The sequence below is a fragment of the Cryphonectria parasitica genome, assembly GCF_011745365.1.
Source record: "Cryphonectria parasitica EP155 unplaced genomic scaffold M406scaffold_5, whole genome shotgun sequence".
Lineage (NCBI taxonomy): Eukaryota > Fungi > Ascomycota > Sordariomycetes > Diaporthales > Cryphonectriaceae > Cryphonectria > Cryphonectria parasitica.
In genome coordinates this window covers 2992043-3012649 of record NW_024468913.1, presented here as the reverse complement: position 1 = coordinate 3012649, position 20607 = coordinate 2992043, and the positions used below count along the sequence as shown (strand labels likewise).

The 20607-nt window shown below is 54.9% G+C and overlaps 6 protein-coding genes across 6 annotated transcripts; 1 reads left to right on the top strand and 5 right to left on the bottom strand.

Moving 5' to 3' along the window:
• Nucleotides 1-535: 535 nt before the first annotated feature.
• Nucleotides 536-3275, bottom strand: M406DRAFT_236131 (uncharacterized protein; the record flags this gene model as incomplete). The annotated part of the gene is made up of 5 exons (XM_040916030.1): nt 536-1057; nt 1370-1699; nt 1733-2038; nt 2420-2797; nt 2850-3275. Coding segments are annotated over 5 exons (1962 nt in total), but the record flags the coding sequence as incomplete, so codon positions are not given.
• A 1588-nt stretch (nt 3276-4863) lies between these two features.
• M406DRAFT_292099 (FMN-dependent alpha-hydroxy acid dehydrogenase) lies at nt 4864-6229 on the bottom strand (the record flags this gene model as incomplete). The annotated part of the gene is made up of 2 exons (XM_040919012.1): nt 5908-6229; nt 4864-5804 (listed from the first exon to the last, which is right to left on the bottom strand). The coding sequence occupies exons 1-2, from the start codon at nt 6218-6220 to the stop codon at nt 4864-4866; spliced, it is 1254 nt and encodes a 417-aa protein (XP_040775846.1). The 5' UTR covers nt 6221-6229.
• Nucleotides 6230-7640: 1411 nt separating this feature from the next.
• On the bottom strand, nt 7641-8279 carry M406DRAFT_223435 (HET-domain-containing protein; the record flags this gene model as incomplete). Its single annotated transcript, XM_040915651.1, has 1 exon — nt 7641-8279. A coding segment is annotated over one exon (639 nt), but the record flags the coding sequence as incomplete, so codon positions are not given.
• A 1515-nt stretch (nt 8280-9794) lies between these two features.
• Nucleotides 9795-11912, top strand: M406DRAFT_98319 (family 1 polysaccharide lyase; the record flags this gene model as incomplete). Its single annotated transcript, XM_040926399.1, has 4 exons — nt 9795-10532; nt 10602-11120; nt 11205-11295; nt 11422-11912. Exons 1-4 carry the CDS (start codon nt 10488-10490, stop codon nt 11910-11912), a joined length of 1146 nt encoding a protein of 381 aa, XP_040775844.1. The 5' UTR covers nt 9795-10487.
• Nucleotides 11913-14540: 2628 nt separating this feature from the next.
• On the bottom strand, nt 14541-18010 carry M406DRAFT_80991 (uncharacterized protein). Its single transcript, XM_040926011.1, has 3 exons — nt 17677-18010; nt 15569-17611; nt 14541-15513 (listed from the first exon to the last, which is right to left on the bottom strand). Exons 1-3 carry the CDS (start codon nt 17870-17872, stop codon nt 15389-15391), a joined length of 2364 nt encoding a protein of 787 aa, XP_040775843.1. The 5' UTR covers nt 17873-18010; the 3' UTR covers nt 14541-15388.
• A 234-nt stretch (nt 18011-18244) lies between these two features.
• Nucleotides 18245-19295, bottom strand: M406DRAFT_356706 (uncharacterized protein). Its single transcript, XM_040923509.1, has 2 exons — nt 19051-19295; nt 18245-18988 (listed from the first exon to the last, which is right to left on the bottom strand). The coding sequence occupies exon 2, from the start codon at nt 18982-18984 to the stop codon at nt 18676-18678; it is 309 nt and encodes a 102-aa protein (XP_040775842.1). The 5' UTR covers nt 18985-18988; nt 19051-19295; the 3' UTR covers nt 18245-18675.
• Nucleotides 19296-20607: the final 1312 nt, after the last annotated feature.

Here is a 20607-nt window from a genome sequence, read left to right as displayed (position 1 = left end):
CACCGTCAAGGTGCAGAGTCTTGCCAGCAGCATTGGCTCTGTCCGCTGCCCACATTGCTCGAATCACATCTGCCTCCCGCTCTGCCTCCTCTTCTGCCATTTTCTGCTCTTCTTCGGTACGTTTGCGCACTTCCTCGTCGCTGATATCCCGGTTGTTGCCGCCCTTTTTCTTGTTCTTTTTTGAGTATCGAGAGTGTTGATCACGGCCTCCGCGGTAGCCCTGGGACGAGCGGGATCCACCATCATCGCTGTGGCTTAATGGCACGGTAGGATTGATTACAGTGACCGCTGGGGGTGTAGAATTCTCGGCTGGTAATGCTGAATCCGTGCTCCCGGCAGGTGGTGGCTCGGTGTAGGGATACACAACGGCCGGTCCACCAAGAAGCTGGGGAGCAGCGCCTGCTGCTTCTTGAAATTGTCCTGTGTCATGATCTTGGGCGGAATCATTCAGTTTGCTTTGGCTGTAATACGATGCAGGACCTTCAGCAACACCATGATGAATGCCAGTTTGCTCATGCCACATGGATTGTCCATTGGGTGCAGCAGCTTGAGGCGCACCTGAAGCTTCAAGCAGATGAGGGACAGCTTCATTGACCAGATGGTACTTGAGTCCATCCGTGCCGATAGCTGCACGTAGATTGCTGACTGCTGCGGGCTCTGGAAGCATTACCATCTCGACAGTCCACTCTGGTGGCTGTCCGTATTGACCCAACTGCATAAAATGCTCCACGTGCCTGGATTGGAAGTGAGAGGTCAACTGAGGCAACGACCATGATTTGCGTTCCTCCTCGGGAACAACATAGCCACCAATCCCTTGATGACAGACCCGACAGATCAAGCCATTTACATTCCGTACAGGTCTCATATCTTTGTGGTTCGACAGGCCATCAATGAAGGTCGAAAGTGGGAGCGGAGAGGCGAATTTTGCGTGGAATCGTTTGGCCAGATGATATATAACCACCTGAACCCTTACAATAGAAAGAGTGTCTTTCATGTTGGATGTCGCATTCCAGAGTTCCCGGGCCATACGCGCCATTTCCTCGAGATGGGTTGTGTGCTGATTGGAGAATGGAGGTGGCTGATACCCAATTTGACTGTTGCTCTGGTACGTCCCGTAATTGTAGCTGTACGATCCAGCGGTCTGGGATTGCGCGGGTCCATTGAAGCTCGACTGTTGCGCCTGAGTGGCAGGAAAAGGTCGAGAAGGTTCCGAAGAAGAATAAAAACCCGCCTGGTATCCTTGTGAGGGGGCGTAGCCACCAGTTGTGGCCGGGTATGGTGCTTGCGTTCCCTGAGAATACGCCTCGCTCCATGATGGTGGCGCATAAGCCAGAGGTGGAGGTGGACCTGGGGGCGGACCTGGACCAACCGCTATGGACTGGTATTGTTGTGGAGGTCCTAATGGTTGGTAGCCGTTTGTGCCAGGTGGTTGGCCTGGGTAGAAGCTGGTCTTTGCGGGCTTCCGTTCCCATGTGAAGGGCGGGTGCTCCGGCCATTCTGCCCTCCAGTGGACGACCACGTTGCCGATGCTGAGAGCATGAGTATGTTTTGCAGCGTAATGCTGGATGACACCCTCGAAGCCGTAGTACCTCACAGTTACCTCGCAGCCGTTGCAGAGGAAGATCTCTTTCCGGTATCGCTCAGTGTGAGGCTTTACTTTCATTTCAAAGATCCATTTCATGTTTTCAAGCGTCAGCTTCTGCGTGTACGGTCCTTGGGGCGCATCCACGACTGGTGATTTTCCAGCTGCACGTGCCACAGCTGCATCTTTGGCGACCTCGGCGTAGAAACGCTTGCGAATATATGTAAGCACCTCAACCGCGAATTTTGGGCAGGTGTCGGTGTTGACTTTGTCGCCGTCCTCCCAGCCATCTCGGATGATCTCGTCGGCAAATCCTGCAATACGAGCTCGAACAGGTCTTTGTACCTCGTCCCAATCAGCATCGTCCGTCTCACGTGCTTCTTTTGTCGTGACGCTCGAATTCCGCTTCTCGCTCAACTCTTTCTGGGTCCGAGCAGCATTTTCTCTTTCTCTTCTCTCAGCATCCGATTTTTGGGCCAAAAGTCGTGGTTTTAATAGTTCCCAGCCCTGTTCGTCCAGGGGGGTGATGATTTGCAACGCAGCTTGGAAGGAGGGAATATGCACCAGGATGTTTGGTGGCAGTGGCGGGTCAAGTGCCAGCGCCCTCCGCTCTATCTCAGCCTTTCGAGCAGCTTTGAGACCCGCGACCTCTTCCTTGGTCCTCTCATAACGGCCGGAGTGGGAGACGGCCCCACTTGATGAGCGACGAAAACGATCGGAGTTCTCGTTGGTCCACTGACTTGGATCAATGGACGGGCTGCCAGGTCGACTGTCGTCATTGCTGGCGCCGAGGCCGGGAATGTGAAGGGCAGATGGCCTTGATAAAGTACTGCACACTGCATTCCCAAGACTAGCAACTGCCGGTGGCCGGTTTCCAGGATACAAAATCGATCTCATCAGGCCCAGGCCCTCGGTGGTTGACGCCCATTTTTCCCATCTTAAGGCATCATTACGCCGTTCCAGGCCACGGCCGTTCAAGCCCTTGAGCCATTCCTCAGCCGTGGCAGGGCCCATCGCCTTTACACTAAAGAACTCCTGCTTCAAGTCATCCACATGACTGGACCAGTAAAGCTTTGTTAATGGGCCAATGCCTGGTGGCTGGCCCTTCTCGACAACTGCAGGAGTTACAGCCTGCAGTCCTTGAGTAACAAACATGAATGGCAGTGCCGCCATGAGCGTGCTGGGTGTAGATGAAGACAGCAGGATGTCAATTTCCTGGTAGCACGTTAGAACCAACACGTGGATTCTTCACTCTATCGGGACCAACCTTGACCGATTTGCTCAAAAGACAGGTACCACAAGACCGTGTCGCAAATGCCCATATAATCGCAACACCGTCTCGACCAGGGCCGGACTGCCAAGGGTCGGGGTCTCCTCCTGCCCCTTGAGATGCACCTGGCGTGGCGCCGCAGTGTTGGCAAGAGCTGGGCAAAGACAACTGCCACATATATAATTCTGTCTTGTCCTGCAATGGGCTGGGCATGCCAGGCCAGAAACGTCGTCGTGAAGCCTGCCAAATAGCATTGGGCTTCAGGATTGGTAAAGAGCTGCGAGAAAGAGGAAGGGGCCTTTCGCATTGTATCGTAGATGAAGGGTCCAGATACACATTGAAAAGCCGACAGACAAGAAGTAAGCTGCCCAGAGTTTTGGGAGGACAATTACCAAATATGGCATGCCACACTTCGGCGGGTAAGAAAGAGGGGTCTTTCAAGGAGCTGCCATTTCCGTGAGGCTCTGCCTCGGAGTCACCCATTTTCACCTTTTTAAACGAATCCGAGGTTCTTCTCCCATTGTCATGAACCGGTGCATCCTCGATAGATTTGCGCTTCTTTGCTATGCTCTCCTCTTGTCCAACAGTATAGAGTTCTATTGTCGCTGCCGGGGGATGTAGGTCAGACTGGGCAGCTCGTGGCTGGGGGAGGTCGGAGGTCTCTGCAGTGTACTCCTCATCATCGTCACTCTCGGCTGCCATCGACACATCTGAAGCAGATCCATCGTCGTCCTGGGCATCCTCATGAGCGTCTTGGGTATGGCTGTCGCTGTTATCCAGGGGGAGAAAGTCAGCGGTAGGCGCACCTGGGTCGGCAGCCGTCATGTCAACGGGGACCTTGTAGTTCCCGTCAGCCATTGTAACGGAAGCAATGGCTGTCCAACTACCAACTACCCCAGACGAGACACAAAAGGGAGAGAAGAAGGGGAGTTCTCGAGGAGCTGTGGACAGCAGAACATCGGAGAACGATGACAGAGAACAGTGCGTAGTTGAACTACACTTGTGGGCATTGGGGGAAGAAAGAAGAAAAGAAAAAAACAAATGCGGTGGTGACGCGAGGGGGGCGACAACGATCCAAAGCGTTGTCGCAGCAGGGGAAAATTTTGTGTCTCAAGACGAAAGACTTGTCCGTCTTTCGCAGGTCCAAATGTATCCCTGGAGCTGAAGAGAGCGGCTCAGAATGGCCAATACGAGTGCTTTCAGGCTGCAAGATGCGTTGTCGCTGCTGGGTAGCTCCAGAGTTTTTGTGACTTGTTGGGCAATGAAGGGAAATGTGATTTTTCAACACGAGAGCCGTAAACAAAAATGTGGTTGCGCCGCGTCCTCCTGGTCTGGAACAAGAAAAAGCAAGCCTGTCAATAATGGTTGATAGATGTCAGGCTTCTCGAGAGTGGCGATCAAGACCTTTTTAAATAGCCACCATCCAAGGGGAGGAAGGCCATTACTCGTTGATGGTTGAAGCATCAACAAAGAAGTTTCGCGTTTTCAGGCAGCTCGGACCTGGAAGGTATGGCCTGGAGACCTAGGTACTCACTTAGCTTCCCTTACCTAAGGCGCCTGCAGCGGTATGGGACGATGATGATCCGGCCGGGTCCAGGGCCCAGTTGCTGGTCTCGCCCCCAAGAGTCCGGTGCTTACCCCTCCAAAAGAAGCAAGACCACCCCCAACGGTCGTACCCCTCCCTTGCTTTCCCCTGAGACATCCGTCCAGAAGGCGCAGACTCCCAACGTCACCTGAAGACTATCTCATCCACAACCAGTCTAGTGCCGTGCTCGCGAAGCAACCGACCACAACCAGAACAATGTCCTCTCATCTCTCGTCTGTCTCGTTCCACAACAAGCCAACTGAAGAAGGTCAGCAGTCCGCTACAGATCAAGGTTTTCCATCGACCAAACTTGTGAATGCGGATTTGTCATTACGTTAGGGTTTAAAGAGACGGAACAATCTCTTGACATATATACATACAAATTTATGTACTTACACTACAGTGCATACACATACATATCCAAGACTATAGGGCCGCCTTCACATCTCCACCATGCATGACCCTCCTCAGCTTGTCTTTGTTGAGCTCGCCAATGTTCTTCACGCAGGACAGGCCCATGCTCTGGTCAAGATCGGCCAGCAGCCCAGCCAGAACATGTCGCGCGCCCTCCTTGCCGCGTATGCCCAGCCCATACATCACAGGCCTCCCCACGAGCACAGCTTTCGCACCTAGGCACAGGGCCTTGATGATGTCGGCGCCGGTGCGGATGCCAGAATCGAACAGGACGGTCATCTGGTCGCCGACTGCATCTACAATCTCAGGCAGCATCTCCAGAGACGGCACCGCCCCGTCCATCTGTCTCCCTCCGTGGTTGGAGACGATTACGCCGTCCATGCCGTGCTCCAGGGCGAGCCTGGCATCTTGGGCGCTGAGGATGCCCTTGAGCACGATGGGGCCGTCCCAGTACTTCTTCAGCACCTTGAGGTCCTCCCAGCTGTGCGCGTTGCCCGAGAAGACATCAGCAATGAACATCTGAGATGCCAGGAACTGATTGTCCTCTGGCGTCTCCCCGTCACTCATCTCAGCAAACTTGCGCCGGAAGACGGGGTCGCTGAAGCCAACCTGCACGCCTTGTCCCTTGACGAACGGCAGAAATCCGGCATCCAGATCGAGCGGCCGCCATGACATGGTAAACGTGTCCAGGGTGACCACGAGGACGGTATAGCCATTGTTCTTGGCCCTGCTGAGGATCGATGCCGTGAACTCTTCATCGTTGGGCCAGTACAGCTGGAACCACCTTGCTGAGCCCTCGCCCGAGGCCTCTGCCACCTCCTCGATGCTGGAGGTGCTCGCCGTGCTCAGCGTGAAGGGCACGCCCAGCTCCGCACACGCAGCAGCAACTCCCACTTCGCGGTCTTCATGATAGGCCCCCATGACGCCTATCGGAGCCATGACCACAGGGCTTGCTGTAGAAACGGGCGTTCGACGTTAGGGAAGGCTGCTTCCTAAGTACTGAATCGCCACGACACCCTCTACTCGACGATGTGCAGAAGTGGAGCAGTGACTCACGATAGGTCTGGCCAAAGAGCTTGATGCTCAGGTCACGCGGCAGAGTAGGCCTTAGAAACCGCGGGATAATCTTCCACTGTCGGAACGCGAGCCGGTTCGCATCCATGGTGGCGCCCTCTCCGGCCCCTCCATAGATGTAGTTGAAGGGCCCGGACGGCATTGCCTTCCTCGCCTGCTCTTGAAGCTTGGTCGGGTCGGTCGTGACCTCTGGCGGCTGTTCGAGAAGAGCGCCATTCTTGTAGAGCTCTATTTGGTATTGGCCATAGGAGCGGCCCTCGTTGTCGTCGCCGTCCCCACCATCATGATCGGCCATCTCGCGCAGCTCGGACGTTTCTTGTAACTGAAAAAAGAAAGGAAGAAAAGAAAAAACCCCTGACTTTTCAGGTGTTTCCACTCAATTGGGGGTGGGAGATACAGGTTGCTTTGTCATAGTCTACAAGCATCACCTGCATTGTTTAGCATGACTGGGATGTGCTAGCTGGCTGGGTGCGTGAGTATGGTGCGGCTGAAGCCGCAGCGGGACGGATCGCCAGCTGTTCCCGAAATCCGTACCTCAGGCTTTCTACTACAACCACCTACACTCTCGATAATTGCTAATTATCTTTATTCTCTCCCTCGTATGTCTCGCATTTTAGCTAATAACCATGCCCCTATTGCTAAGGAATTAACACAGCACTCTAGTGCAAGATAATTGTCAGTCCAGGCGATGTAGGTATGCCTGAGATAGGACTGAGGACTGCTTTCTGCATGTATTACACTAATATGAACTTCTCAACAGACCATGTTCTTTCTCCATGGCTATGTGCTTGCGTCTGCGATACCTCCATTCGGCCCGGTATCGTCTGCGCTCCGTTTATCCAAGCAATAGCACGTACGTCCCCAATACGTTGATAGTACATCCCAGCATTGTCCGATGCTTCAGCGTTTTCCAATGCTGGAGCAAGCAACAAGCCGTGCAGCCCCCGGGTATGGCTGGTGAGAAACTCATACATAACACACACGCGGGTTCTTTCGTGTCCGCTTAGCATGTCGTCACGAATTTTTTTCTGGTTCTGCCCCATGTCGTAGATATGACACCTCAGATCGTGGTAATTGGATAGAGTGATTTCGAAATCTCCTCTCCTGCGGAAGTCGCCAGGAGGGATGAACATGGCCTCGAGCTCAAGCACTGAACCAGCACCACGCTTGCTATCCCGCGTCGAGCATAAGACTGCCCTGTTCGAAAGGTGCGCCTCGTTGCGCGGCAGAGAATACTCTATGCGGCCTTTCCAGCCTGCCCACGACCATGATGGAAAGTCACGGCGTCGGCTCAAGAAGAAAGGCCCATTCATAGAAGCGGAGACCCAGGCAAGACATTCGGTAAAAACCGATCCATCACGCAAAGGGTCGGGAGATATAAATGGGATGCCCCAGAGGTGATGGATCTGCTTATGATGCAGGTCGATATAACGATTGAGAACCCCCTGAATGGCGCGCAAGGCGTCCTTTTCGTAGGTCAGTTCCCGTTTCGTATATTCCTGGATGAGTTCGCAAAGCGGACGAAGAGCTCCGTATGCATCATCTCTAGAAGCCGGGTTGAGTCGTTCTGCGTAGGAACGTGGGAATTGCGCCCAGAGCCGGGTGTACCGGCCTGAGGTTGGCGCGCCCAGTTTGAGCTCTTGATCCGAGTCTGGCGAGGGCAGCGGGCCGAACGGCGGCTGAAGCCCTTGCCTCGTGTAGCAGTGCACCTTGCCACACTGGAAGAAGATCCAATTTTCAGTAAAGACCAGGCATCTGCGGGAGAGTAGGGCTTCCTGGAAGGTCCAGCCTCGTGTGCTCCATTTCTGGTACTCGAATGAAAAGGTGGATGAGCCACTTGTGATTGACATCAAGACAGCACCATCTGGACCTGTCTCGATCCGGCTCGACTCGAGTCGGGCGAAGAATTCTCTATTGACTCCCGCCAGGCCGTAATTCCCATCCTCTCCGGCCGCTGCGACGAGAGTGATCTCGGCGCCGTTGTAGATTCTGTCCATCTGATTGATCTGTTGGTCGGCAGAGATCCTATCCTCCTGGTCAATGCAGTATCGATCTACCCAGAGTAACTGGTAGCCGAGCTGCTGTGTGACCACCATTGCATCTTCAATCACCGCCGTTATGTTCTCCGGCAGCTTCCCCCTCTCAAAATCAGGACTGTTAGCACCCTCTTTCTGCTTCTCAGTGGATTCCTCAGTGTGCTTGCCCCAGACGTAGCTCAACGCCACATATGGTGCCTTCCCATCATGCTGCACCAACGATCTCGCTTTGCAGTCGACCAACCTGATCGGATGCGACGGTTGCATCCCGATAGCGACACGGCATCCATCATGGTTGCCCTCGCACCAAGCTAACCACCACAATGGCAGCCTAGGGTCAAACCTTCTTGCTACCCGTGAGGGATGCACCGCTAGTACCACGGTACTCTTCTTGGAGGGCCGGCGTACATCTTGAGGTCCGTTCAAGGGGCGGACTGCCACCTCGAAGACTCCGGCGCCTCCAGGGACTCCGGAGCCGTCAGCAAATCCGCAGACTCCACCGTCTTTTAGCAGAGAGATGTAGACACTGTCGTCCAGACATCCCCTCTGAGGTGATCTGCGAGTTGCGCGCAATAGGGGGCACAGCGGGCAAGCCAAGGCCTGGCGAAGGAGATCGCGATATGCGGTTCCTACGGGTGAGAGGACGCGGTAGTATTGGTCATGCGCCCCTCCCTTGATTGCCGGCCGGTCTATATCGAGATTTGTAGCCTGAGAAAAGTCAATAGCGTTACATACGCTGCAGAGAGCCGGTCGAGCGCCCATGGTGGCGGCTTCACTGGCAGGATGGGTGGTACTGTACATACGTGGTTGAAAGCAAGAGGTGACGGTCGTATACTACTTACTACCTAGGTATGGTATGTCATTCCTTTTGCTGCTATAGCTGCCAAAGGTGGTAGTACCAGTGGACCTGATGCTCCACACTATCCACACCAACGAGTTGTGAGTGCTCAGGGTTGCTCTCCAAGGATGGGAAGGGTGTTGATTATATTGTATGAATAGATGAATGGAGAAGGAAATTGAGGATGCTGAAGCTTGTGAATGCAAAGTATCCTAGAAGATGAAGAAAATCATACAATTGTTGTTGTTGATGATGATGAGGAGGAAAGGTTGTCTACTGCATTATGGCGCCTGCAAGATCCCCTGTAAGCACTGCAGGTCCTATTGATTACTCCTTCAGGTGGCTAGGGTGCCCCCTTCGCTCCTCTCTCCTACTGCCTGAGATTATTGAAGACATCTGCCACAGCGTGTGCTTCATCGATCACGAACATGATATTCCTTGGTGGAACTAGAAATTAGAGCCAAGAGGCCTATGCTGCATTACAGTATACTACTCATGGCTCTTGTAACAGCAAAGCTAGGGGCGAGCATTCACTGATAGGAATTAAATCATTGACAGCACACATAACCATTCTAATTGGTGATGGCCTCATCTGTTTTCTCCCCGGACTTCTTTATAGTACTGGTCCACTTGTCCCGGGCGCGCCAAGCGCGCTAAGCTTCCAGGACTGCGCCGGAAAAACTCCAGAGCAACTCCCGGCGATGAGGTTACGGCAGCCATCGTGACTGACAAGATCTGAGCAAAAATAGTGTAGCGGCTCTTGTCACCTGCGTGGATTGACTGATAGTGTGCGCGCCACTCAGCAACCTCGCTCCTTCCGCTGCCGTGCATGCGGTGCAACAATGGGGCAGGCGCTCGATCCGCTATTGTGTGACCAGGGCCCCCTTCCCTTGTCGATTGCGGGCTAGGTCACATGCCACTCAGCCCGGCAGGTTTGTTCCTGCAGTGGGCAGCATTCCTTAATCTACCATAATAATTACTCTATTGACCCCCATCACGAATATGGCATTTTACCGTTGGCACATGGCGTTCAATGCCAAGAAAAATAGCTCCATGTCAACTGTCAAACGCTCAGATTGGTGGACTGCCGCGTTCCCGCCAACGAAAGGATGGGCAGCTTGTGGACCGCCCAAACCTTTGAGGCTATTCCCGCCAACCACGATCGTGGCGAGCAAGAAATGCCGTAGAAGGCCTCGGAGCGAAACCAAAGTTTCCATGTCCAGTGTGGGCGGAGATGGACTGCGAATGCGGTAGGTAATAGAAGGCTGTATTATCGGTGGAGCCTCGTGGCCACACGCACCGTCGCGAACCGCACTGACGACACACAGACACACACACACACACACACGTACACAGCAACGAGTGATCCCTCAAGTGAGAGCTTTGCCGTCTTGGTATAGATTGGCTCAAACGACGCTCACTCACGTCGATATAGAATGGTCGGGCAGGGGGACGTTCATGGAGTTGCCAAGGCGGAGCATGCTGCAAGGCAGAGCCATGGGGAAGCAGGATGTATATGAATACAGTCCGGTGACACTCGAGGCCTGCAGAAAGCACAAAGATATAAGTCTGCAGTACTCTGCCTCTCTTCAGGCCTGTCTTGTCACTCAACAAGAAGCTCTCGCCTCGTTCAAGATCTTTGGCCCCTCAGACTTATCACAGAGCTTGCTGCAAGAGTCGAGAACATTATGAGGTCTCCATCCATCCTCCTGGGCACCGCCCTGGTCGCCACTGTTGCCCACGCGGCTCTCACCCCGGAGCAGATCAAGGCGAGACAGGAAGAGCGCGTCAAGCTCGGCAAGAGGGCCACGGAGGCCGTCGTGGGCTCTCCTGAGGGCTTCGCTGCCGCCACCACGGGTGGTGCCGGGGGATCTACGGTCTACCCAACGACCACCGACGAGCTCGTCTCGTACCTGTCCTCGAGCGAGGCCCTGACCATTGTCCTGCAGCAGACCTTTGACTTCACCGACACCGACGGAGAGGTCACCGCTACCGGGTGTGCCCCCTGGGGCACCGGGTCTGCCTGCCAGGAAGCCATCAACCAGGACGACTGGTGCACAAACTATGAGCCTGACGCACCCTCGGTGACGGTCGAGTATTATCCTGCTGCGACGCTCGGCATCACCATCACCAGCGATAAGAGTCTCATCGGCTCTGGGAGCTCAGGTGTGATCAAGGGCCGTGGTCTCAGGATCGTCAGCGGCGCGAGCAATGTCATTATCCAGAACATCGAAATCACCGACCTGAACCCCAAGTACGTATGGGGAGGTGATGCTATCACCCTGGACGACTGTGACTTGGTGTGGATTGATCATGTAACGGTATGCTCTATCCGATATGCTGCCCAGCAAAATACTTCTGCAGTGTGATTCAAAAGGACTGACCATGTGTATGCTTCACTCCAGATCTCGCAAATCGGTCGCCAGCAGATTGTCTTGGGTACCGAGGCAGACGCCCGTGTGAGCATCACATACAACAACTTTGACGGCACATCCTGTAAGCAACTGTCTTCTTTTTCTGTTCCTTCTCCATACTAATGGAAGGCAACCTCATAATTGATCCCCCCCTCCCCCCCACAAACCCCTCTCTCCTCTTGTTGCGTGCTGAAACCTTCTTCTATAGCATACTCGGCCGACTGCGACACCTATGCGTACTGGGGTCTCTTCTTCGACGGATCCGACGACCTCGTCACCCTCAAGGGCAACTATATCCACCACTTCTCAGGCCGTTCGCCCAAGGTCGAGGGCAACACACTCCTGCACGCCGTCAACAACTACTGGTATGACTACAGCTCCGAAGGCCACGCGTTCGAGATTGGCACCGGCGCCTACGTCCTCGTCGAGGGCAGCGTCTTCCAGAACGTGCCCACCATCCTGGACGCCGACCCAACGGGTGAGTACTTCACCTCGCCCTCGACGACGGCCAACGAGGCGTGCGCCGCATACTTGGGCCGGGACTGCCAGGTCAATGGATTCGGCAGCTCGGGCACCTTCTCCAGCTCCACCACGAGCTTCTTCTCCGACTTTGAGGGTAAGACCATCGCGTCGGCCGAAACGTACCAGTGGGTGCAGGAGTATGTCATCGCCGGGGCTGGCGTTGGTGTTATTGACTAGGCGGCTTTGCTCGCCAAAGTCTCACTTCTTTCTTTCCTTTGTTTCCTCCATCAATAGTGGGCCTACCCAGCCCGACTGTGTGTGGTCTGTGAGTGCGCGTACACAAGGCGGTCATCTGCAGACAACATGATGGGCGGTGGAACGCCAATATTTCGGTTCGGTACAGTTTTATTAGTTGCCCCCGATGTACATACGAGAGTGATCTCAACTTGTGCTTCGAAGAACATACACAGCGTTCATATATATATGCCTGTCTGTTCCCTTGTTACCAGCCAGCCACCTGTAATATGTGTTACTCCTCTCGCCACAGCCCAGCAGCACTGCCATAACCATGCTCTTGAGCCCTGGCAATTTTTGGGTGTTGGGGGCTTTTCAAGGCAGACCATCCAGGATGTCACAAGGAGGGGGGCCAGTGTTGCACTTCGAGAGATACCCAATAGGTTCTTACTGATGCCCACAACAGTGGGGCACAGTTCCATCCGGGCGCTTAGACGGGCGCGCAGATTCATGCGCCATAGCACTGGAGCCCTTCAAGACGAAATCTCAGCCTGTCCTTTTGCCCTCTCTTGAGAATTGAATTATCAAGAGTCTGTTGTGTTGGCATTCTCGTCATAGCATTGTCGGCGTCTAAAAAGGCGAAGGCGGAGATCCCCCGGTCTACAGGCACAAATGATATATGAGAGAGGGCAGGATTCTACTACCACTTACATGCATAGTACCATGTCCCCATAGCAGTGTTCTTCAGCCCACCCAAAAGCGTGAGGCGTCACTCCTTTTTTACACATTGTACCACCAACGTGCATATTCATGCCCGCATCTCAACACCGCTGCGGAGCTGCCAGGGTAATCTTGTAGGTTGGTCGAATCTCAAATACCTGGGGCATAGCCACGCTTTCTAACAGGGTTTCGCCCAAGCTCGGAAAGCTCCTTCTATCATTACCAAATACTGTATACCCAACTCATCGAGATTCGTTTCGTCGAGTAAAATGGCAACAACTATATCCTGAACCATTGAGTTCATTATTCCGTCTTTGATTTCAGGTCCTTAGAAGTCTTGGGGGGTGTTTTTTCGTGTTTTTTTTTTCGGAGCGTTCTATACTTCTTCAAAGACATCCTCCATGATTAATCTTAGGAATACCCAGTTTATCAGGTGGCCTCGGCGATGATCGTCTTCGACTCAAACTGCACGCTGCCGAACAGCATCCCGGGCTTCGTGAATGGAGGCAATCAGCGCGACACCTTAGATGTTCTCACCAGCAGCCTAACTATTCTCATTCTCTGCACGGTGAGGGCCCCTATCCACAGAAGCACGCCAGAGTGTTTTCTTCCCACGAGAAATTTCAATGTCTAATATGAGCACCAGTGGTCCGTCCTCCGGCTCAACGTCCCGATCCAGACCGTACCTCGGACGCGGCTACAGAAATTCCGCAAGGACCTCGACACCACCTGGACCAAGATCCGATGGATGATCGTCACGCTGCTGGCGCCGGAGGCGACCTTCGCCCGGGCCGTTGTGGATCTGCGGTCATGTCTATACCACACGCCCAAATTCATGGACTTGGCGCATCAGGACAACGTCCCTTGGAGCCGGTATCACACGAGCCTCGCTGATATGGGAGGTTTCATCATCAGCTTCCCGCAGGAAGATTATGACGATGATCAACGCCAAAGGGGCAATGCCCCGTCTCCTTCTGGTATTGCACTCCCACCGTCATCGTCAGGCGCCTCAAGTTCCTGGCGGAGTAGTAGAAACAGCAGCCAGGAGCTCTCGGTCACAGAGCAGAGTCAGACGACCTCTGCTGACGCAGATCTTGAGGCCGGCGTGTCTTCTCCTATGCCATTACCCTCTCTGCCGTGCTCTGCCTCAATCCCTGCATCACCCTCCTCATCCCGCCCTATATCCCGCTCCTCCTCGCACGCCAGTGCCACTTCTACTACAAGCTCAGCCTCGAGCACAACCTCATCCCCAGCAGCGACACCCTCCAACAACTCCGAAGGAGTAGTACCACCCATCCCACCGCGCCGCCCAACAAGTGACTCACGCCTAACGCGAGCCCTCACCTACAGGTTTAGCAGGTTCTTCCGCGGCGAACAGCCCGACGAAGACGGCATCCGCGAAAAGGCACGACGGCGCATCAGGCGCGACTCTGAGGTCCTCGGTACAGTGTACTGGGAGCCACACGACGCTCTTACCGAGCTCTCCAGGTCGCTGATCCGTGAGTGTACATTGTCCTTCTCTGCAGACAACAACCGGTCGATCGCGGACCAGGCGTGGCTCATCTGTGGCCTCGTCAGCCTAGAAGGCAGCTCCAGTCCCCTCTGTGCGGCGCAGCTGCTGGAGGCGCGGCGGATGGGGCTCATCTCCAAGCTTCCCTTCATACCGCCCGAGGTGATCCAGGACAAGGACAAGAGCGACAGACTGGTGAAGCTGGCGGCCATCTGGCAGGTTCTCTGGCTGTTCGTCGACCTGATCTCGCGCGAAGTCGACGGTCTGCCCTCCAGTCCGCTGGAGATCATGGTTCTCGCCTTCTCCGTGCTGGCGCTGCTTATCTACATCATGCTGTGGTTCCGGCCCAAAGACGTCGCAGTGCCATTTGTCGTGCCCGCCGAGAGATTGCCGACAAAAGACGAGCTGCACAAGCTGGCCCTTCTCATGCCCTGGCAGCGAGCGCAGCTGGGCCGTTTTCCTAACGCTTTCGTGCCGGGAAAGGCGGCACATGAGGACCAGTATCAGAAGCTGAATGTCTGGATGAGTGCGATGGCATACAGCGGTATGATTTTTGGGAGCATTCACCTGTTGGCATGGAAATTTGCCTTTCCGACGCTGGCGGAACAGTGGCTATGGAGAGCATCAGCTCTCACCACCACCTTGGGGCCTATCGTGCCGGGGCCTATGGCCGCGTTCCTCGTGATGCTACGTGGACGTGTGGGTCCGAAAACAAAGAGGAACATGATTATGATAGTGGTTATGCCGACCTTGTGCGCCGTGTTTGTTGCTCGCCTCTTCCTCCTCGTGGAGGCCTATCGGTCGTTGTACTATCTGCCACCAAAGTCATATCTCACAAGCTGGACATCGAATGTGCCGCATGTAGGATAAGTGCTGTATCAACGGAGGAGGGAAAGCAGGACAGACCAACATAAAGAAAGACGCAACTGTCAATGGATCAAAAAATGAGAGAAAAGAAACCAGGAGAATAAGAAAATAAGGAGAGGTCCTTCTTCCGTTCGGTGGTGCGGCAGGAGTCGGAAACCTGGATTATGTACTTGGAAACGAATACTGACTATACCTTGGAATTGGAGCGAATAGTTTTGGGCTTCAACTAGAGGACACGCGAGGGAAAGGAACGGTAAATAGTGTAGCGTATGATGGTTATTTGAATTTCGATGTCAAGGTCACACCACCTTTTGGAATAGGTTAGACTGCATAGTCGTTCGTCCTGTACATCTCTCTATGCACTTTTTTCCCCCTCTTTCTTTCAAGAATCCAGTTGGACATAGTTGGCCGGGAAGAGACCAGACTTTCCACCATAGTGTCCAAACCACCAGTCCTCATCTGGAAATTCGAGGTTGGTGATCTTGTCACCTTCGGCAAAGCCAAGCTCTGCATGACTTGTTAGTAGAAGATCAAAATGAGTACGAATCCGTTAGAGGCTTACCATTGTCTTCGGCGGCTTCGTAGTCGAACAGTGCGGTTGCGGTCGCACCTCCGGCTGCAGCCTGCTGAGGTTCGGGTTCTGGCTCGGCGGCGGCCGGGGGTGGAGGGGGCACAGCAGCAGCCTGAGCAGCACCGGCACCGTCATCTTGCACCAGGGTGACGTAGTTGCTGGGGAAAAGGCCAACCTCTCCCTGTGAGTTTGTGCCCATCCACCAGTCGTCGTCAACCATCTCGATGTTCGTGACATACTCGCCCTCCTTGAGCTCGATCTCGTTGTCCTCGGCCTTTTCGTAGTCGTACTCGACCACCGCACGATGTCCACCGGAAGCAGCAGCCTGGGTCTCCTCCACCTGCTCATGGCCAAAGGACTCTTCTGCCACTGCGGTCGCAGCGCCTCGTGCGAGGTCATGGGTCTCCTGCTCCTCGGGCAGCTCCTCCTCCGTGGGAATCTCCTCAGGAACTGGAATAGGGCGCTCGGGGAGGTGTTGGGGAATGGGTTCGATCTCAGGCTCCGGGACGCGTGGAACTGGAACAGCAACTCGGATGGGTGAGGCATCACGCTCGGGCTCGGGTTCAGGCTCCTCTTCCTGCTCTTCCTGGTTGTCGGCAGCGGGGCGGGACGGCAGGCCTGGCAATGCAAAGCCACCAGTTGGGCGGCTGGAGTCGGCGGGAGGTGGTGGGGGAGGAGCCTCGTCGCTGGCACCGGTAGCGGCCCTTGGAATCGCGGGCGCAGCTCCACCCATGGGAGGGGCCGCCTTGAAACGATCTCGCAGCGCAGAAACGCCACCAGATGGTGATGATGGCTGCTCCTCGCTGGCTCCCTCCTCGTTGTCGCCAGTCTTTTGGCCCGTGATGCCTCGGCCATAGTCTCCTGTCTGAACAGGTGCCCAGCTCTTGCCTGAGTAGCCGCTCTTCCACTCGCTGCCACTCTTTTGAGCAGTCACTGGAGAGGCCACAGGAGGCTGGATGGTCGAGCCTGAGCCCGATGCACCCCTCTCCCTTGCCTTCTTCTCCGCCCACAGCTGGGCTGGAGTCTTCCCTCCTTGGTCCGCAAATGTACGGCTGGCCGCGCCAACAGGGGCGGCAGACGGTGTAGTGGGCGCACCAAATCCAAGTCCACCAGGAGTTGGGGCTTTGGTGCCAGTGAACGTGCTTGCCCCTCCAAACTTGTTGGCAACCTTGGGTTTCGGCAAAATGGTCAGGCGCTCTGACTGTGCAGGCTGGTTGAAAGCTGAGGTCCTCTCAGCGAGCGAGGGACGCGGCGCCTCCTCTTCTTGCTGCGCAGGTTCGGCAGGCTTCTGCGCTCTAGCTCGAATGGCCGCAATATCAACCTTGCCCACAGGCTCGTACGAGCCCTTCACTGGGGTCGGCCTGAGGTCCTCCTGGTCCTTCGCAGCTGCTCGCAGGGCTGCAATGTCCACTTTTCCTACTGGTTGGTAGGCACCCTTCACAACATTGCTCGGAGTGTCATCCTGCCTGCCTGACCCATTGAACCTGGACGGCTCCTGGTTCTTGGCCAGCTCCGCAATGTTCACCTTGGTAGGCTTGTAGGCTGACTCGACTTTCTCGATCTGTGTCCTAGTCACCGGCGGCGCATCGGCGCCCCATCCGTCTGCGTCCACATTCTCGTCTTTTCGGTTTCGGGCGGCCACTAGGGGATTGAAAGAGCTTCCACCCCTCGATACAGTGGGGGTGAAGACAGGCTTCTTAGCCACAGGGGGCGCGGGCCCGGCGGCGGGCATCGGCGCCGAGCCGCCAGCAGTGTACTTGGCACCGGAGGCATCTGAGACCTTTTGTATGATGCTGGCTGGTTCGAGGTCGATGTCGGATCGCGCGGTGATCTGGACGTGGTAGCCGTGGAGGACTTTGGCCACAGCTGCTGTGTGACTTGTGAAATAGCCCTTGGTGCGCTCAGGAACACCGCCTCCGCACCAGGCAATGAGGACGTTCTTTGGAAGGGCGGAGTTGGGATCTCTGACTTTGACGAATGCGAACTGGATGCGACCCTCATTAAAGTCTTCGGTCAGGTCGGCGAGCTCGCCCTCTGGTGCAAACTGCTTGTCAGCATGACGACGACGCCACGGAGCTGGGAGGATCGTCGATGCTCACCTCCCTTGGTCTCAACCTTGAGGACGCTTTCTTGTGCACCTCCGCTCTGGAAAGCGTTCATCAGCGGCGCCTGGACCGTGAAGAGGGCCCATTGTCCGTAGGTTGGTGAGTCGGACTTGCGGAGGTCGCGGTGGACGACGCCCTCGTAGGAGCTCTTGATGGAGGGTCCGTTGGTGGACAAGTTTAGCGATGCCATGATGTCTGTTCTAAGGAGTGTAGGGCATCAGACAAATCGAGGGGTTTGCTGTGGAATCCGGGAGGTGCGTATGGAGGAGACGGCTTCTAAAGAACTGAAGGGCTCGTCGGATGGCGCGGACGATAATGGAGTACGCAGTATCGAAAGGGGCTGAGCAGGTGTCGACCGTGATGAAGGCGGGAGCTGCACCTGAGTTGGTTGTTTGAATTGGCCCTGGCCCGATGGTGGCAGCAGCTCATCAGTGCTTGCTGCCCAGTCAGAGAGCGGGGGCCCCACCAAGGAAAGGAGTTACAGGGGTCGAACTCATAGTACAGGTGCTGGGCCGCAGTGTGAGGTCATGTTTTTATGTCACAGCCAACAGTCAAATCCTGGCACATTCGTATTCTTTGCAATGTTGGGAACTATTGAACATTATTCTACTGGTGCCGAGCAAATTACCATGCGACCGTATTTGCTGCACTTTTGATCTCTTTCTTGACAGTTTTTGAGGTTTCATTGATGGGCTGAGCTTGAGGAGAACGTCGCACAACCAATCCACGTTAGACAATCATTGCGTCACAACTATAGCACGGTTAGAAAGGTGGACGCAGCTTGCGTACTCAAGTGATTAGTGCACACGATCCAGGCCGTGTCAACTCAAATTATCCAAAATACCAGTCCATACACTTCATAATTTCTGCTTCACAGGCAAGCTGGAGCATCGCGTTTTCGTCCCAGGACTTGTCGCCCGGACGAATCATCCCAAGATGTATCCGATATGTACCCATCCAACAACCGGCTCGTAAGAGATTTCATTGCCTTTTTTAAAACCATCGAGGTACCGGCAAAGTTGATCGGACTACAGGTGTTGGTAGCCAGTCGCCTACAACCCTGAAATCCAAGACTCTTCTATCTTTGCAGTTCTCGTGCTGTCGCGCCTGAACGCGATTAACAGCACAAGTCCATGCAAATACAGCCTTCCTCACAGAGGGCAAGACACAGACAAGTGGCGCACATCGTCTCCAGACATCCTCTGTTGTTTTTCTTGGGCGGAGCTTGTTGCTGATATTGCATCGGTTGAGGTTGCTGGTAGTATCCGCCTGGTCCGCCTGGTCCGCCTTGTGGTCCACCATATGCCTATAAAACACTTGTTGTTAGTCCTGCGCAGTATCCTGGAGGATACCGGACCAGAGACGGACCTGTTGAGGATACTGAGGACCTTGCTGATAGCCTCCCTGTTGGTAGCCACCCTGCTGGTAGCCTCCCTGTTGGTAACCACCCTGAGGAGGGCCTTGCTGGTAATAATCGCGGGCAGACATAGTATCGCCAAGCAGCGCTCAAGAAGACCGCTTCGATATAGTTAACGAGTGTTTGCGTATATAGATAGATAATTATATAAGTGGGCGCGGTTTAGTGAACTTGGCGCTTGGACAGGGCTGAATGAGGTTGTTGGAAAGGGACCAGGCCGAAGTCAGGAACATCCGAAGATGGAGAGAAGAGGCGAGGACGGGTTTTATGCAAGCGCCTTGGCTTGCTGGGGTGGGAGGCAAGGCCGCCCGGGATCCGCGTGTCGGAGCCAAGAAGACGAGTCAAATGACGAGTCTCCATCGCCCAAAAGAAGCGGGGACTAGGGGCACACACGGGCAGTGCTGCGCTACACGGGATGCAGCCCAACAGGTTGTGGCCCAGGGAGTTTTCCAGCTTCTTGTCCGGCGACTGCCGCTTCCTCTTTCTCCATAAGATGAACCTTGAGTGTCGGCATCTTGCCTTTGCATATTTCGCGACCCTCGTATGTTTGGGGATCGTGCTCCGCCATCGAGCAGTCGCCACAGCCAATCAACTGGAAGCTTGTAATAGCCAGTCGCCTGGTCGCAAACCACATCGAAGGGGGGCTGCCAGAAAATGGCTGTCTCTTGTGTGGCCACCATGTACAGACGAACCAACGCCACCTGCGTCCCAGAGGAGGGGGTAATACCTTGGAACATCTACAAGGTCCTCTCCTCGCCCCCAGCCCTGGTGCTCATCTGCAGGTATCCCCGGCCAGGCCGTCTGAAAGGTCCTCGTCGCTCCAGGCCCTTGCGAGCTTAGCAGTAGAGCTATTCAGCGCCTAGTTGCCCACCTGCGGCAAGCCTCTTCTATCGAGCCAACAACAGGTCCGTGTAAACAGTAAGACCGAAAGTCAATGATGGAGGCCTAGGCCCCGCTGCTGCTCGAGGGGCGGCGGAGCTACTGCAGCAGGTTCCCAGCAGCCCAGGTGATCGGTTGCGGCAGTGTCCAGTTGATCCATGTCGATTGCGGTAGCATTGCATGTTCTCTCTTCAATCGCGCGCTTCTGAAACCATTGGTCCGCCAGGCCGGGGATACTTGCGATCGCACTGTCATTGGCTGGAAGCTTGGACAGCATGGGGGCCACCACTTGCTGGCACAGCCCACTACGACGCGGCCTTCTCAACGCCTCAAGTCCTGGCATGCCGCAAATCGGCCCCAAATGGCTGCGTACGACTTGCTAGAATGTGTTCTTCCCAAAATCTCACACACGCAGAGATGAGGAGGTGGCGAGACGCCATAAGACGAGAGAACCCTTGGAAGCTGGTTCTCTTCGATACGATTCGAGTCTGATTCTTCAACTTGGTATCGATCAAGACAGGGCCGCCATCGTGCATTTGTAGGCCAGCCACCAAACCCTGACACTGCCCAGTGCAGGGTAGGACGGCATGGCCAGCCTTGCCAGTGCTCCGTCTGCCATATTGGGGGCG

Coding starts and splice junctions, on each gene's coding strand:
- M406DRAFT_356706 (XM_040923509.1), bottom strand. CDS start 18,984: ATGGTGGACCACAAGGCGGACCAGGCGGACCAGGCGGATACTACCAGC.
- M406DRAFT_80991 (XM_040926011.1), bottom strand. CDS start 17,872: ATGGCATCGCTAAACTTGTCCACCAACGGACCCTCCATCAAGAGCTCC. Junction 17,612..17,676: donor CAAGGTTGAGACCAAGGGAG/GTGAGCATCGAC, acceptor AGTTTGCACCAG/AGGGCGAGCTCGCCGACCTG. Junction 15,514..15,568: donor CGAAGCCGCCGAAGACAATG/GTAAGCCTCTAA, acceptor CAAGTCATGCAG/AGCTTGGCTTTGCCGAAGGT.